The sequence below is a fragment of the Delphinapterus leucas genome, chromosome X (genome assembly GCF_059928025.1).
Source record: "Delphinapterus leucas isolate spDelLeu-1000000601 "Yukka" chromosome X, BTC_Dleu_Yukka2, whole genome shotgun sequence".
Lineage (NCBI taxonomy): Eukaryota > Metazoa > Chordata > Mammalia > Artiodactyla > Monodontidae > Delphinapterus > Delphinapterus leucas.
Genome location: NC_143150.1, coordinates 105,807,924 through 105,824,550, shown reverse-complemented (window position 1 = coordinate 105,824,550; position 16,627 = coordinate 105,807,924). Strand labels below are relative to the sequence as shown.

Genomic DNA, 16,627 nt, shown 5'->3' with positions numbered 1-16,627 from the left:
CTTGAGGTGACATACTCCCCGAGGGCACTGGTTCTCAGACATACTGGGTTGCCTCGATTAAGAGGTCCTTGTGCCTTGGGCTAAACCAAAGAGATGAAAGTACTCAAGTCCCACAGATTTGAGCATTTGCTCTTTAGAGACTCGCCTGGTGGCATCTGTCTAAGGAAGGCACGCTGAGTTAGAAGTGATCATGTGCGAAAGCCTTTCTTAACCAAGGGACCTGTGATATAATAAACGTAATACAAAAGTAAAAGTCCAATGATTTGCATTATCCTGACATCCCACAATATGCCAGATGTTTGCATCTTTGTCCTCTGTGCAGTCATTAGGAAATTTGCTTTTACTTTTATAATTTCTGCTCTTTTTCCATGGACATGTTTTTCAGGTGATGACTGACAACTGGAATTGTCTCACTAATCTGCTAGGACAGTGTGCATAAATGGCCGCTGTATTTGATGATGGAAACTAAGATGAACTAATTCATTCCCAAATATGACCAATGAGCCGACTTGCTTAAATGCTTTGAGATAGATAATATGGCCAAACACATGTACAAATCATATCATCATAAAATTAAATGACCTACTTTGTTCTTAAATTCTATTCTCAAACGTGAAATCAAAGCCTCCGAAACGCATGCAACAAATCAAATACCACCATCAGCATTCATTCCTTTAACACCTACTATATGAGTTCTTACTTATAGCTATTGCATTCATTTTCTTCTTTCGGATGACAAAAAAAAAAAAAAAAAGAGAGAGAGAGAATCTGTAAACCGAGCTAAACAGATTATTGGAGAAAACAATTAGACATAAAATGACTCTAAGTGAAGATTCCTGGCACTTTTCTATGTGCGCAAGTGTATGCACTCTGCATACCAATGACAAAGCTAGAAAGAAAACTCACCTGTTTTCTTCCTCAAGATCTGCTAGGATTCTCTCTAGCTCCCCTCTTTCCTCACTCTCTAAGGAAATCAAGATCTGGGCAGGACTACGAGGCTGGCTCAGGGGGGAGTCCTGGTTCAAACTTTGGCAGTAATGCTGGATTAACAAATGTTCATCATCTCTGGAAAATAAAATCAAAGGTTTTGGTTTTTTCCCCCCTTATTTTGCCTTGGGGGTCAGGGACTTGGGTGTGTATTTTAAAAATAGAAACAGTTATTTGCTCTTAACAATTAATTAGACCCCTTTTCCTGCTCTTAAAGACATCTTGATACTCCTGAAGTTGTGGTCTACCATCCTGTTGGTGACAATTCCAAGTGTTTCTTGCTCAGATTTTCCATTGAATCTGGTTGGCCTATTTACGTGGGTAAATGAATGGTAGAATGACAGTAATACTGGGACTCTACGTTGACAGTTTCATCAATCGTTAGTAAATATTAAGAGACGTAATAATGGCTGTATAATGCTTTCGCTACCAAGCCTGTCAAGACAATCTGTTCACTCACCCACTGTGTTGTTGATACTGACCAGGAAAAAACTGAAGCCGTTTAAAATAAGAGAGTAAATATTTTCTTAAGTGGAAAGCAATGCAAGTGAAAAGTGTTGCTTTGGTAAGCCAGTTTCAACTTATAAACCCCACAGAGGCAGGATGATAACAATAATGAAACTACAGATAAAAATGGCTACTATTTCATTCAATTATCGTTTAGATAGAGAAACAAAAATTGGCAGGGAAAAAAAAAAGCCATTAAGGTGACTAATACAAGAGGACTGAACAACTCATTCCTCAGAGCAGCTTTTCAAAGACTAACCTTGGGGAACAAAGAGGCCAAAGGCTTATACGTTGGGAGGAAGCTGCAATCTTTCCTCCTATCTAGGAACTCTCTCATACACAGAAGAAATTATTTTCTAAATGCATCGCCCCCGGCTCCTGAAAAGCCTGTGTACCTCCGAGTTATAAGGACTTCATTCTGTTCTTAGTGATAGGCTAAATCCCTTTGCTTCCGGCTACATTTCAGTAAGATGATACAGTTAATTTTTCCCTCTCCACACCCCTTTAATTTCCTTTTCTCATCTCTATGTCCTCTGAGTTGAAAAACTTCCAGATTTAGGGAAAAAAATCCTCCTAATTTAAATGACCTTGGTCCATCAAGGCAGATAATTGGTTGCTAAGTTAAAATTAAAATAATTATTGGGTGTTAAAAACAAACATTTAAGTGAAGTCAACCAATCTACCAAACCACTTCCCCAGATCTGCCCCTAAGATATGATATTACCATCCAACATCGAGTCAAAATGGATTTTATGCCCTCAGAATAAGCTAAAGCTAAATTTCGTTTAAAAATAAAACAAAAGCAGTTGTGACCACCTAATTTGTTAGCTCTCTTCCCAAATTCTGCAGTTTGATTGCTAGGACTTCCCATGTTTAATTACAACACATAGTTATAATTCAACTTCTCTTACTGCTTTCTGAGGCAGTCAGTGAATGGCAGCCATCATTATACAGGTACAACTTGAATTACTGTGAATGTGCTACAGCTTCTAATATTCAAATCAGTGACCCCAAGAAGCAAATCGTTCAGGTTGTTTACATTTCGTTGATTCTCTGCTTACATATTTTTCTGTCAAAGTGGTTCATATATTAATACTATCAATACTTTCCCCCACAGCTAAGAAAGAGAATGCATCATAGTTATGTTTGGGGGAAAAGGCTATTTTGTTTTCTTTTAAGTAACTTAAGTCATATATGAATGGCTGAGTGTTGACTTTATTCTTTATTATTACCTTGATCACCTTTATGTACCAGATGAGATGACTTAGTCTCACGTCTTCAATAACCAGTTATGTATAAATGCCACTTGGATACTGCTTCCTTCAGTCTAATCCTTATAAAGCCTGTTTCTCATCTGAGTGTGACTTTGGGTTGCCACACCAACTACATATGATAAATTTACCATCTTCCCTTTGCCTAGATTCTCTATGACAAAGTGGTGAGACATCCGTAACTTATCAAACTAAAAACATTATTGTACCTTGACTAGATTTCATCTCCCTACATTATCTATTCAGTTAGCAGATCTTTATTTTGTCCTCCATATTTGCTTCTCAGTCTTCTCCCTCCAACCTCAGCCTCTTGGTTCATGGCAAGATTCCTTATTGTGAATACTTCCCCTACTCTGTAATGAAGCCTCTGTTTCCCTGCCATAGCTGTGCTCTCCGCCACTTTGAGCACCGCTCTCTCGCCTTGCTTAAATTTGACAGGCCTGGCTTGTCATCCCACTACAAAACCGTGACCTCAACTTGTACTTCTTCTTCTGAAACCCTTCACAAGACAGCCTCACTTGACTTAGCTCTTGAAGACGCTAAATCAGAAAAATCTACTAGGTAGGATCTCTAAAGGAAAATGCCCGTCTAGCCTACCATACGGGAATGCCAATGCAACTACACCAAGATTATAGTTCTACTCCCCACGAGTGGAGAAAACACTACTTAGCCATCGCTTTAAAAATTAATATCTAATCCCTTTAAACATCCTGCAGGCTTGGTCAAAGCTTAAACATTTAATACAGTTTAAGTATTTGGGACCCTGCCATTTGTGGTAGTATGGCATTAAATAAGAGTAAGGCAAAATGTTTTGGAACATTTTGGAACATCTGGAATACCAATAATGCCACAATTTGGATGAGCTCATTCTGTGTCGGGCTGTCAAGAGTTAAAGAAAAAAAAGTAAATGAAAGTCTCCTTGAAAGATCAAATGAATATAAACGCTAATTCCTATCTTCTGCGCTAGCCTACCTCTAAATCCCTCAAAGCAATTTCATGGTCAGGAACATTTTGTAAAAAGAGACAGGATACTTACATGCTCTCATTAGGAGAGATGCTATCATTTAGATAAGATCCATTGCTGTTTTCCATTTCTGCTAGCCTGATAAAAAACGTAAAAGCTCATTAAAACTTATGTGACTTCTTAGAATCTATTCAAGACCTAATCGAACATTCCTGAAAACTAAAGGCTAAATCATGTCAAGAGGAGAAAGGAATCCTTCATACTAAAGGACGTGTGTGTTGGCCTAACCGTCTGAGGCAGTGAGTGGTGGACCACAGCTAGTTAAGTAGCTTTACATTTACGCTGCAGATGACAAGAGAAGTTGTATTTTTCTCCTTCACAGACTGATCTTCCTTTCACTGAGAAGAGGCCTTTGCTTTCACGAGAAAAGCTTCCCTAACAACAAATACACTCCGTACTTTACGCTATCCCATGTGTTTTTTAAGACAATTAAAGATTTCCACCGAAGACAGAATTATATATAGCTAGTTAATACTTCCTACGGTTGATACACATGTTCAGCAGTTAGACTATTGATAAAAGATAGATTCACAGTAAGCTCTCTATACATTCTGCCACTTTTTACCTTCAAACACCTCCTTCACCTCAAACAATAATAAAGTCTTTTTACAACTTAAAAGTGAACCAAACTCTTATGGATTTATTTAACAAGCATATCTTACAAGCAGCAATTTCGTTTTTAGATATAAAAGTTACCTCAAACACAAAGGAAGTGGGACAGAAAGGTCCAGGGACTAGGAAAATGAGTGATTCTCTTCTTTACAGCATATTATGGAAAATACACACAGAAATGGAAAGCCAGTGCTTTCATAGTCTCCATATAACACAGTATAATTTCTTCATATACGTATGTCTGGTCTAGCACTTTTCTAAGAAGGTTAGATGATTTCTAAGTCAATTGATTACACGTGCTCAGTATACAAAACATAACAAAGCTGTCGGGAATGTTTAAAGGCCTGGGTTAGGGGAGGCTGTTCTGCGCTGATGCTCTTATCGGTGGCCGAAAACAACATGCAGTGGACGGCATGCACGTTAGAGGGCGAGCTGATTAGTAGAAATCAGACAAGATTGGGGCAAAAGAAAAGATTCGTTTAAAATTAATATAGGTTAGCTTTCCTTGGTTAGTTATTTCAATCAATATTTGCCTGGCATTCAACTAGTCTCATACCTGCTAGCATAATGTTCAATGCGTGAATGAGTATCATCGTGTGAAAGCTGAGGGGACGAGGCAGGCCTATAAGGCAGAAAATGTTATTAGTCACAGATACCATCCATTAATGGAGAAAAAACCCCCACCACACAGTTACGTTATATATACATGGCCTAGAATGCTTTTAGTCTAATACTACGGCTAATGTACACATTTAGCTGTTCCTGCATCTTAGATATCGTCAAGTATTTAGAATCCAGGTTGGAGAGATGATTTCTCATACTTCTGCTTTTCTCAAAAGCCGTAAAGAGAGATCAAAAACTTCTCTGGAAAGTTTCAATTATAGAAAAGGTCGGGGGAGACAATCTCTACGTGACATTTTGTCCTCCTGTCTTGTAACGTCTCATATCCTAGAGTTCTGAAATTGTGTTAGCAGTATGTGGTTTAAAATTTTAAACAGTTTACACCTGTGCCATTTATTAGCTGCCTTCTTACTGAACGGAAACTGTACATTTGCCTAGTAAATTTGCAGTTAACGATATCAGTTCCAAAGAGGCCACACCAGTCCGTGACTACTTAAGATTCCACGTATCAAGATGTCTTGGTTTGTGCAATTTTGTAAAGAAGGAGTACATCTACCAGTTTAGCAGCGGGACTATATTACTACTTCATAAAGCAAAATTCAATGGCCCTAAATTATAATGTGATGTTTTAAAAAGAATGACTAACTTCAATAGGACGTCAATATTGGAAATATTTCTTATTAGGGATACTGTGTGCTTATATACAGGGGGGGAAACAAGAGAGGAGGATTAGCAGGTATAGTCTATTTACTTTGGGGGTATAAAAACCTACTTTTTTTTGGCTTCACAGACGAGAATTTTGGTAGGGTTGACATGTTTTCACCTTTTCATATCTGATCTCTTAATTATCCTTGAAGTTTTTATAGTATCTTTTAGATTAACCTTAGGAAAAAATCCATCTGTTCTGAAAACCAGTTTGGGCTCGGGCTTTTTTGTTTTAACTGGAATAGGACAAAAGGTCGCTTCCATTTCTCTCCTGACACAGAAAGCCCTTAGGTAAAGGCATGAATCAAAAAGTCAACAGAAACCTATTCAGTAAGGATTAGTTTAGTCCAATGTCTAAGCAGCATTCAAGGACTTGGTCAGGACACTAAGAAGAATATGTCTGTTTTTTCTTACATTAAAAAAAAGAAGAAGAAGAAAGAAAGAAAAACGTGTCGTGACCTAGGCTTACATAGGAAATGTGCTAGAAATCTATACTTCTTGAGGAAGACACACAATCATGAGATTGATTACAGCGCACTACAGCAAATAACCAGGGAACTGAAGTCTTGCCTGAGAGATAAATGTCTCATTTATGAAACCAAAGTTGTCTAGGTCAAGTGTCACCATAATCAAATTTGGAATGCATTACGAAGATGCTTAAACTGTCATGAGGAAACAAAAGGATGACTACCCAATTTACGAGGCAGATCCAAAGACTTCCAGGTGAATCTTCATTCTAGTTTTGGAGATAATCTGCTAATTTCTTAGAACCCTGGAACAGCCCATTATTAGAAAAAATGCTAACGTTTGTTTTGAAATATTCACTGCAGGTCAAGATAACTGAGTACCTGGATTCCTTAGTTTGTAAGCCCTATCTTCTGGAACAGGCCAGTCTTTCGATTGCATACTTCTTATAAGCTAAAAGCCCACCATCGAGGAAAATACATTAGTGTTTCCCCTTGTAACAGTTGCTACCTTGGTAGTGTAGAGAAGAACACATGAGACCTTGGAGCATAACTACACCGAGAAAGCTAGGCATGTAAATGCAAAATACTTGAATAAAATCTTAAACAGAAAATCTTATGCAGAGCTTTAATTCTTAGCCTTGGGGATACTTCCACGTTATTTTTCTTATGAATGTACACAGCACCTAAGACAGCATGCATAAGCTCAAGAACTCGTAATAACCAAGCAATCTAAAAAATATAGATATACGCTAACGGAGGTACTTATTAAACCAGAAAATGAGCCAAAAAGGGAATACTGGTCAGAGAAGATTCATTTAAAAATCAAGAATTAGTAAAAGTCCAAAACTACGTAGTCCAGAAACAAAACTAAATGCAAAGTCTTCTAAAATGCTTTTCCGAGAGAAGGTGAGAATACTGTTCTCCCTTCTCACTTCCTAAATACAAAATGATATACCCCCAAAAGGATTATTCCTACTCTTCCCATTACTGCTAATGGCCAATTCCATCCCACCCACCACCCTTTTCTCTTTTGTGACAACTCCATTAATAAGTTTTCAAAGCAGAATAGCTCAAAGAATATTGTTCAACTGTCTCATTTGTGGACAAACAATATAGAAGGTTTATGCTAGGTCTACTTTCAAATAAAATGACAAATGCAGGCAAAGAAGGGTTTTTTTCTAAGGAAAAAACAAAAGATCTGTATCTCAGTAAACTTTCAAATTCTGTGATCCATACTGAATGGATTAAATGCTGTCATCGTCACAGGATTTGTTAACATTGGATAGAGTTCTCGCAAAATAAAACGCCTTAGGACCTGGCTCTTCTGCGTGAATAGAACAGCTTTACAATTCATTTTATAAATTATTTACCACCCCATGAGTAAAGACTTTCATAAAATTATTGGTATTACAGGGACTTTAGCCTGCTGGGGTTGTTTTCTTCCTCAAAGTTAGAATTTCCCACTATTTCTGAATAACCTAGCATATTTTTTTATAAAAAGGCTAAGTGGGGCTAGGTTTCAGTTGTTAGAGAAGATATTTTTTAAAACCATGTTATTAATTTTAAAGTTCTTCAAAATTTAAGAAAGACAAACACCCTCTACTTAAAATAAGTTATATTAAACTGTCACGAATTCTTCTCATTAGCTTGTGTATACAGTAACCTTCTTCCTCTAGTTAGTTACTCTTTATTATGTTGTGCTACCTCTGTGTGTTTTAAAACATTAACCTTTAGCATATTTTTCTTTTGGGTTGGTCAGTTGGTTAGATTTACTTTGTGTTGGAATAAGTTCTATTTGCTTATCAGGATCCAATCAAGCTGAGAATTTCAGGATACCAATTAAACTTTTTTTTTTTAATTTATGAAAGGCTTTACCTTCTATAAACAAATAGACTACCTGGAATAGGGAAAATAAGTACCAATAGCAAGGAACATAACTGAATCTAAATAACCCCCCAAGTTGTTTAAGCGTGATGATTAAAGAAATCGGGTATAGCTACCATATCTCAAAATTAAAGGGCACAATAATGCAGCTTTACAAAAGAAAGGAAAGTGTTATACTTCCTTTAGGCCATAAAAGACTTAAAATCAACTTCAATTAATACTTTGCATTTATCACTACAGGATTTTTTTTTTAAAAAAAGACCTACTTTAAATTAAATTACATGGTGGAATAGAAAAGGCCCAATAAAAATAAACTGAATTCTTATATAAGTCCGTCTTCCAAATTGGTCATTACCTTCTTATATATAATAGAGCTGTCTGACTTTAAATAAATAGTTTAATAAAGTACACTTTGAAATACCAAAATTTTGTTATGAAAACCCCACACAATATAACTTTAAGACAATGCACACTTGGTTTGCTGATATTTAAATCACGGACTCTAAAAGGAGTTTTCTGATGACATTATAAACTCTGAGATAAATCAATTAACTGTTGACATCTAGTATTAGTAGTATTAATAACACACACCAATAATAATAACAAAGACTACAGTACACTTTCCTTCCAGTGTAAATGTGTGTTTAAGAGCTGGGTATTTAGCTTGGAGAAGAGAGCAAAGTGAGTTTAGGTCAAAATTGAGAAACTCATGTATGCAAACACTGGTCCAATAGCGTGGCATCACCTGATAAAAAGTCCACGTGTCTAATTGAAACTATTCAACCATATTCAACATCATACCATGAAACAAATTTTGCTTTTAAGTAGTCCACTTATAACAGGCCCTAAAGAGTAAACCATCATCCTTTTGAAGGTCCTAAAGCATTAAATCTCTAGAAATATGGCTACAGAATGTCATTATGTAATCAGGAGGCCCTTCCCCGCGTGTAATGGAAGAATACATAAGCGTGTCTCCCAGGAATATAGCTAACAGCGCAACAATTCCTTTGATGTTAATTTGAACTCCAGGCCAGGATTTCTGCTGGTTTACAGTTGACCAAGTGGGGACCTGAAAACCTCACTGATTCTCCTGATCTGTGGTGGATGGCACCCTCAAAGTCTTATCAAGGGAAAAATTTTTGAAATGAAGGAAGGGAACTTAAAACGTCTTTCAACAAAACAAACAGAACAAAAAGTTTTAAAAATCAAGCAAGCCAATGTGTTGGTGGTAGCAGCACCCTTCAGTGGAAGTACTCACGCAGAATCTACCGGCCAGAAGTTGATCAGAGTAACAGGACTGCAAAACAAAAAATGAGGTGGTGAAGAGAGACACAGGCAAACTCAGCCACACACACACACACACACACACACACACACACACACACACACACACACAAATTACTGAAAGGTCAAAATAAATGAAGTGCAATTAAGTATGAACCATGGAAAGCAACGGCCAGACAAAGGTGAAAAGTGAATTAAAAGAAAACCAGTTGTGCGATTGCCATCAGAGTTATGGAAAAAAGAAGAGAAGGTTCAAAAGAGGTGAAGACATCATCATTTTGATCTAGAGAATCATAACTACTTACTGTGAAGAAATTTCCCGTGACTATATTTGTTTTCAAGGAGAAAAAAGTGACTAGATACGACCACACAATCGGATACAAAAAGACACACGCCTACTGATTTGTAAGGGAGGAAAATCAAAATGAAATCTTGGAATCACTCATTTGTAAACAGTCCCATATTTCTTGCAAGCCTCGTGAGGTAATTAGGAGCCGGAACGTGGTGGTTTACTCCCTGTGAGATAAAGTTTAACTTTTGGAAAAGGTCACTGTCATGGGACAATTGACGTGGAAAATGGCAACTGAACATCAGCTTGCTTTTCTCTTTTTAGATACAGTAAATCTAAAGAAAGAAATAGGAGAGACTGTTTGCATTTGGGAGTGAAGGAAGGTATTCAGCTGAGAGGAGCTCAGAGATACGTCAACCGAGAGGCTGGTGTGCTTTGGCCACTACTCACGTTTCCATGTTGTCCCCCTCTAAGACCGTCTGCACTGGCAGGTAGCCCATTCGGGGATGCTTCGCAAAATACCTTTTGGTTCGAAATTTGTTTTTCAGTACCTTGGCAAAGTCTCGAACATCTTCTCCCGATGTAGTCTGAAAGGGAAATCATGCTGACGTCAGACTTGGGAAAGGGGTGTAATCTCGAGAGAAAGCACAATTCCAGTGTTCTGCCTCGGAGCACTTGTTTTATTATAATTAAGAGCAGTAGGAGTTGAGAGCAAAGGCTTTGGAATCACATGAAAACACGGTTTTGAAACCAGACCTGCCATTTACTAGTGGGGTTAACGTGGGTGAGTTATTTACCTATCCAAGGCTCCAATCACCTATAAAATCGGGGCAGTAACACCTCAGTAAGTTGTGATGATGAATAAATGAAGTATACCAACTACTGGGCTACCCAACGAATGGTAATTTATAGAAGTCTGGAGGTCAGAAAGTTGACCTTCCGTTTTGCCACACTTTACAGTAGTTTTAAAACGATTTTGTCCACATTGCTCTAGTGTTTCACCCACTAAATACCATTCTATTCACAGCGTGGTACATTCTCCATCAATGAGTACCTTTGCAAAAGGAAGCAAAATGAGGAAGACAATGAAATAACTGGGAGAATCACTCCGAAGACGGAAGAGAGAAAAGCTCTAAAGCAGAGCTTCTCAAACTTTGATGTGTTGGATACCACCAGCAGACCTTGCTAAAATCCAGGCTTTGATTTACAAAGTCCAAGGTGGGCCCTGAGGTTCTGCATTCCTAATAAGCTTCCAGGTGATGCCAATGCGGCTGGTCCACAGACCACACTTTGAATAGCAAGCAGCTAGTGTTTAAGGAATAAAAGATTTACACCCAGGTCTGTCCACCAAGTCCAGGCCCTTTCCATTTCACCAGTGATTTTTCAAAGTCCTGTTGGCCACTGAGCATTTTCGCAAAACAACTTCTTAGGAGACGACTCCAGCTCTTAATTATAGAACCTTGGGCAAGCTTTTTTAACCTTAGGATCTCAAGAGTCCTCAACTATAAAAAGGGGATAAAAAGAATACCTATCTCACACAGAGTAGTTGAAAAGGTAAACACCTAGCATTTAGTTGGTAAGTGTGAGCAACGTTAATTTAAGTGGTGGATTGCGAATTTTAAGGAACCTAGATTACCCCACCCCACACCCAACGTGCCCCATGGCCGTAACACCTCTGCACACAGCCGCTAGGGACGTGCAAAATAAACGTGAAAATGTCTTCCTTACAACCCACGAAAACAGAAGAAAAACCTATTGATTCACCCAACAATATGTGTTGAGTGTCTACGACAGTCCACGTGTGCCAGGCATCGCACTAGGGATAAGGTAAATCCCGGAGTCTACAATTTGGAGCCACTTTAGCTGGGCAACATCTGGGGAACTTACAAATCACAGCGTGACACATGATCTGTAAGACTGTACAAAACTGAAACTTCTTCCAGGTGAACTAAGTCACGTCAGGGAGGAATCTAACTTACCGGAGTGCAATATTCCACCATGGGGTAGTGCATTTTGTGGCCTTTTGCAACGCGACCAGAAAAAAAGCAACTTTGGCAGATGTCATAATTAAAGTGCTTTAGACTCCTGTACCTGGTAAAGAACAAAGACAAACATATATGTATTTCTTCAAATCAAATTCCCAAAGAACACCCTTTAATAAACCTCCTTCCACACTGTCTTAATTCTGGAAACAGAATGCAGGGTTCATTAATCCCACAAGGTAAGTGATTAACTTCCTACTTCCAGATTTCTCTGGTGCTTCTCCTACAGTATCAAAATATTTTGGCAGAAAGATTACCCTACAAACATTCGGAAGGAGGGAAGAAAAACTCAGCTCTTATTTAAACTCCACTAGGAACTCTTTCAGATTAAGCAGGAAGATATAGTGGCGAACTTCCAGGCTTTTGAAGACCAGATACTAGAATTTGAAAGAACTTCCAGAAAGGATAGATTGATGCATTGCGGGCTCCCGTGCCCATCAAAAAGGCACAAAAGTTTTCTGAGGGAATTATTTTTAAAAAAAATGATAAAGATAAAGCATTTCACAAGACAAAAGAAAATTAAACAAGAACTCTCAATTAAAGCAAATCTTGCTTTAACTACATTTTCTGATTGACGGAGATGACTCATATTCAGATTGTTACTTGGATCATCTCTTTTATCTGTCTCTCTTCAGAAATCCCTCATCACATTACCTCCACATGATAATGGAAGCCCCAAGAAAAGACACATTTTGGGTAAGATGTAAGTACTACATGGTACATTCCCCCCCCCCCCATTCTCAGAATACTGTATTCTTCATTTCATACCCTCCCTGGCTTGTGCTTTCTCAGATAAGAATCTTAGCCAATTAAAATAAACATATTCCTTATGTCACATATGGGAATGTGGGAAAAGAAGCTACTGTTTTTAGATCCCAACCGTCTTCTGAGAGTGGGGGAAAGGAGCAAAGAGAAGTGCTCATTCCTAAAATAATCTACTTTCATAAGGGCAAAAGAAGTGAATGTGAAAATGCTCTCTTTGATCCTCCAAAGCATTCTCCTTTTTCATTTTATAAAGCTTCCCCCAGTATACAAATCTTACCAGCGAAGGAAGCTAAGAAAAGATAGGTAAGAAATGCAGTGGAGCCCCACCCCCCGCCCCCCAGCCCCCAGCATCACTCTTACCTGCCAAAACCAGGAAGGAAAACAGGTGTCCTGTGCAAGCACTGCCTACTCAATGTTGTCTATCTAGGCTTTAGAAACCTCTGAAGGTTTCTGCAAAACCTCTTTGTAAACAGCGTGAAGTATGGTAGGACAAACAGCAACGGTAAAGGAGCACAGTGAATGAAAAGCACACAAATGGTACAAAGCAGTTATCAGGAAACAAAGTAATGAAACAAGTCTAAGCATAACCAGAAATGAGGGTCTACTTAGCTGATAAGTGGATTCTGAACAGCCATAGATGATACAGCTAGTTTACAACTTGACGGCTTATTCGTTGCTATGGAAACCTTGATGTTGATCCAGATGTTTAAATACATCATCATTTCAGAATCTGGATTTGGGATTATTGTTCAATAACATTAATTCATTTAAAAATAATCCTGTCTCCCCAAACAGGTCAACAAGACTGAAGATTTAAGAGCCAATCAATCGTTTTCTGGGACATTTCAAGAATATCAGAATAATAACCTGCCATGTTTCCTACCACTTTCACTTTTCAATTTATAAGGAACGTTTTCTTTTTTTAGCTGCTTTGTGAATCTTTCATTTACTTGCACACTTTATATTCATTCCCTCAGAAGTTCATTAGGATACTATGAAAAGAGCGCAATCAGATTCACAGATAAAGAAGTACGTTCTAGGGTGCTCGAAACAATTCTTGTTACCTTAGGGCAAGAACAGTGGTGCAAAGTGATTAAGAGAGTCAGCTGCCATGACAGCTCTCCCAAAATAGAATCATCCCTTAGTTTTATAACTGATTCTTGGAGAGTTTCTATAAACAGAAAAGACCATGGAAAAAAAGAAAGAGATGACCAAAATGTTTTGGTTCGAGGAAAGAGGAGGTACAGTTAACCTGTATATACTTGATGGACAAATATCTTGGTGGAGACAGGCAGTCAGTCCCGATCGACCAAGAACATGGCTCTGCAGAGCTGAAGAGTGAAGGCGGAGAAAGACGCCTGCCTAATGAGGTAGATCCACTAAGACAACCCAGTGATCAGGGGAGTGACAGGAGTGATCAATGCTCCAGCCTGATCACCTCCTCTCCCACTGTGCAGAGGACCGAACTAACAGCAACTTGGTAGAGGAGATAAAAGATCAAGTCATCAAAAGGTGAGAAATGGTCAAATAAAATGACATTTGGGGGCGTTCCTCATACCTGAAGCCGATGATTGGACACTCCTTGCAGATGTTACACTTGGCCTGATGCTTCGCGGTCTCCGCAGCAGCCACTCTATGCAGGACGGGCAGCCATACCATGGACTGGGGTTCCAGTCTCATCCAGTCTAGGAAGAGGGCCGCTTCAATCTCAGGCTTATTATTAGCCTGCAAAGACAGGAGGCCGAAGAATGCAAGGAGAGAAGGTAAGAAAGTAAAGGAGGCAAATGTCAGCTCAGGTAACGCGTTAAAGAAAGAAAGAAAGATCAATAGTGGCACAGTGAGGCCAACTCTTCACAGGCTGTTTCTGCAAATGTCCCCCCAGCATCTACACAAGTCACCTACCCCTAAAGCTTTGGGAAACTGCTATTACCCTGTTTGGCTACTAGATGACAAGAAAGCAAAGCAAAACAAACAAACGGAAAAAGTAAAGCAAAATACACACCTGGGAGAGACTATATTTAGCTCCAGTTTTGGAACAGATACATAGAAGTTAGCCAGAAGTAAAATGCAAGCATTTGTTGATAAAATTTCAAAGGAGAAAAAGAAAAAAAAAAACAACTCAAGGAACTATCGCTCCCTTTTTTTCTAGTGAATCTGTCTCTCAGTGTTTCATAGAATCACAATGAAGAGGCTTTACAATTCATCTGGTCCCAAAGCTTCATTTTACAGACAAGACAGCTGAGATGTAGATGAGCGAAGTGGCTTTTTCAAAGGCCAGACAACTAACTCCCTGGCAGCAGAGCTGATATTAGCATCCAAACCTCCTGGTCTAGTGCTGTTTTCATGGTGGCCTGCTGCTTTTCTGTCTGTCTGTCTGTCTCTAGTTCTCTCTTTTGGAGTCTAAGTTAAATAAATACCATTCTTCCCAGCGAGTACAATGATTTTAGAAAATTCAAAATATTACTTATCCATCACTTGATTGGTATGTTACCACAGTCAACGTTTTAATTATATGTTGTTTTTAACCCTGCAAGACCGTGTTTCGTGTTTTTATACTGTTAGATTGACCACTTTCGGGGAGTTTGTTTCTCATTGCGTCCTTCATCTCAAATCTCCCATCTGGGATCAGTTCTGCCGAAGTGTATCCTTCAGTATTTCCTTTTGTTAAGTGTCTGTTGATGGCTAATCTCTCAGATTCTGTTTGCCTGAAAGTCTCTTTTTCTATGCACATTCTTGATTGCTATCCTCACTGGGTATAGATTTTTAGATTGAAAGGGTTTTTTTGTTTTCGTTGTTGTGTTTTGTTTTGTTTGTTTTGATTTTGTTTCAGCACACTGAAATATCATTCCACCTTTATCTCACTTTCTCTGCTGCTAACTGTTGATAAGTCAGCTGTGAAGCTGTTGGTTCCTTGAAGGTCATCTGTCCTTTTCCTCTCTTGTACTGTACTTCTAGGATTTTATTGATACTTTTTAGGATTCATGGGGCTTCATGAAACTGTGGGTTAGACTCTTTTAGTCAGCTCTGGAAGCTTCTCAGTCATGATCTCAACAAATACTGCCTCTTCTCCATTCCCTCTCTCCTCTGCTTACAGAAACCTATTAGGTAAATGGCAGACTTTCTCAATCTAACCTCCATTTCTCTGAACAGGCTTTCCTTAGTTTTCCTCTATTTTCGGTCTTTCTGTGCTTCATTCCCAATACTTCCTTCTGCCCTACTGCCTGGGTATCTAGTTCTCTCTCCTTAGCAGCATCCAGTCTACTGTAAGCCCATACATTAAGTTTTAAATTTTGATTATTGTACTTTTTAGTATCTATAAGTTGTATTTGGTCATTTTTTTAACATCTTTATTGGAGTATAATTGCTTTACAATGGTGTGTTAGTTTTGCTGTATAACAAAGTGAATCAGCTATACATATACATATATCCCCATATCTCCTCCCTCTTGCATCTCCCTCCCACCCTCCCTATCCCACCCCTCTAGGTGGTCACAGCGCACCGAGCTGATCTCCCTGTGCTATGCAGCTGCTTCCCACTAGCTATCGATTTTACACTTGGTAGTGTATATATGTCCATGCCACTCTTTCACTTCGTCCCAGCTTACCCTTCCCCCTCCCTGTGTCCTCAACTCCATTCTCTACATCTGTGTCTTTATTCCTGTCCTGCCCCTAGGTTCTTCAGAGCCATTCTTTTTTGATTCCATATATATGTGTTAGCATGCGATATTTGTTTTTCTCTTTCTGACTTCACTCTGTATGACAGACTCTAGGTCCATCTACCTCACTACAAATAACTCAATTTCGTTTCTTTTTATGGCTGAGTAATATTCCATTGAATATATGTGCCACATCTTCTTTATCCATTCATCCGATGATGGACACTTAGGTTGTTTCCATCTTCTGGCTATTGGAAATAGAGCTGCAATGAACATTTTGGTACATGACTCTTCTTGAATTATGGTTTTCTCAGGGTATATGCCCAGTAGTGGGATGGCTGGGTCGTATGGTAGTTCTATTTTTAGTTTTTTAAGGGACCTCCATACTGTTCGCCGTAGTGGCTGTATCAGTTTACATTCCCACCAACAGTGCAAGAGGGTTCCCTTTTCTCCACGCCCTCTCCAGCATTTATTGTTTGTAGATTTTTTGATGATGGCCATTCTGACTGGTGTG

The 16,627-nt window shown here is 38.7% G+C and overlaps 1 protein-coding gene across 3 annotated transcripts in view; it reads right to left on the bottom strand.

Annotated features, from left to right (window-relative positions):
* The window catches only part of DMD (dystrophin), a 151,915-nt gene that overhangs the window by 58,519 nt on the left and 76,769 nt on the right, over positions 1-16,627 (bottom strand). For all 3 annotated transcript variants that reach the window (XM_089904641.1, XM_022562112.2, XM_022562110.2), the window contains exons 7-13: positions 14,017-14,183; positions 11,631-11,742; positions 10,102-10,238; positions 9,337-9,375; positions 4,958-5,023; positions 3,802-3,867; positions 907-1,065 (exon numbers count right to left, since the gene is read on the bottom strand). In XM_089904641.1, the coding sequence (XP_089760767.1) occupies positions 907-1,065; positions 3,802-3,867; positions 4,958-5,023; positions 9,337-9,375; positions 10,102-10,238; positions 11,631-11,742; positions 14,017-14,183 (746 nt within the window). The remainder of the gene's footprint in view (positions 1-906; positions 1,066-3,801; positions 3,868-4,957; positions 5,024-9,336; positions 9,376-10,101; positions 10,239-11,630; positions 11,743-14,016; positions 14,184-16,627) is intronic.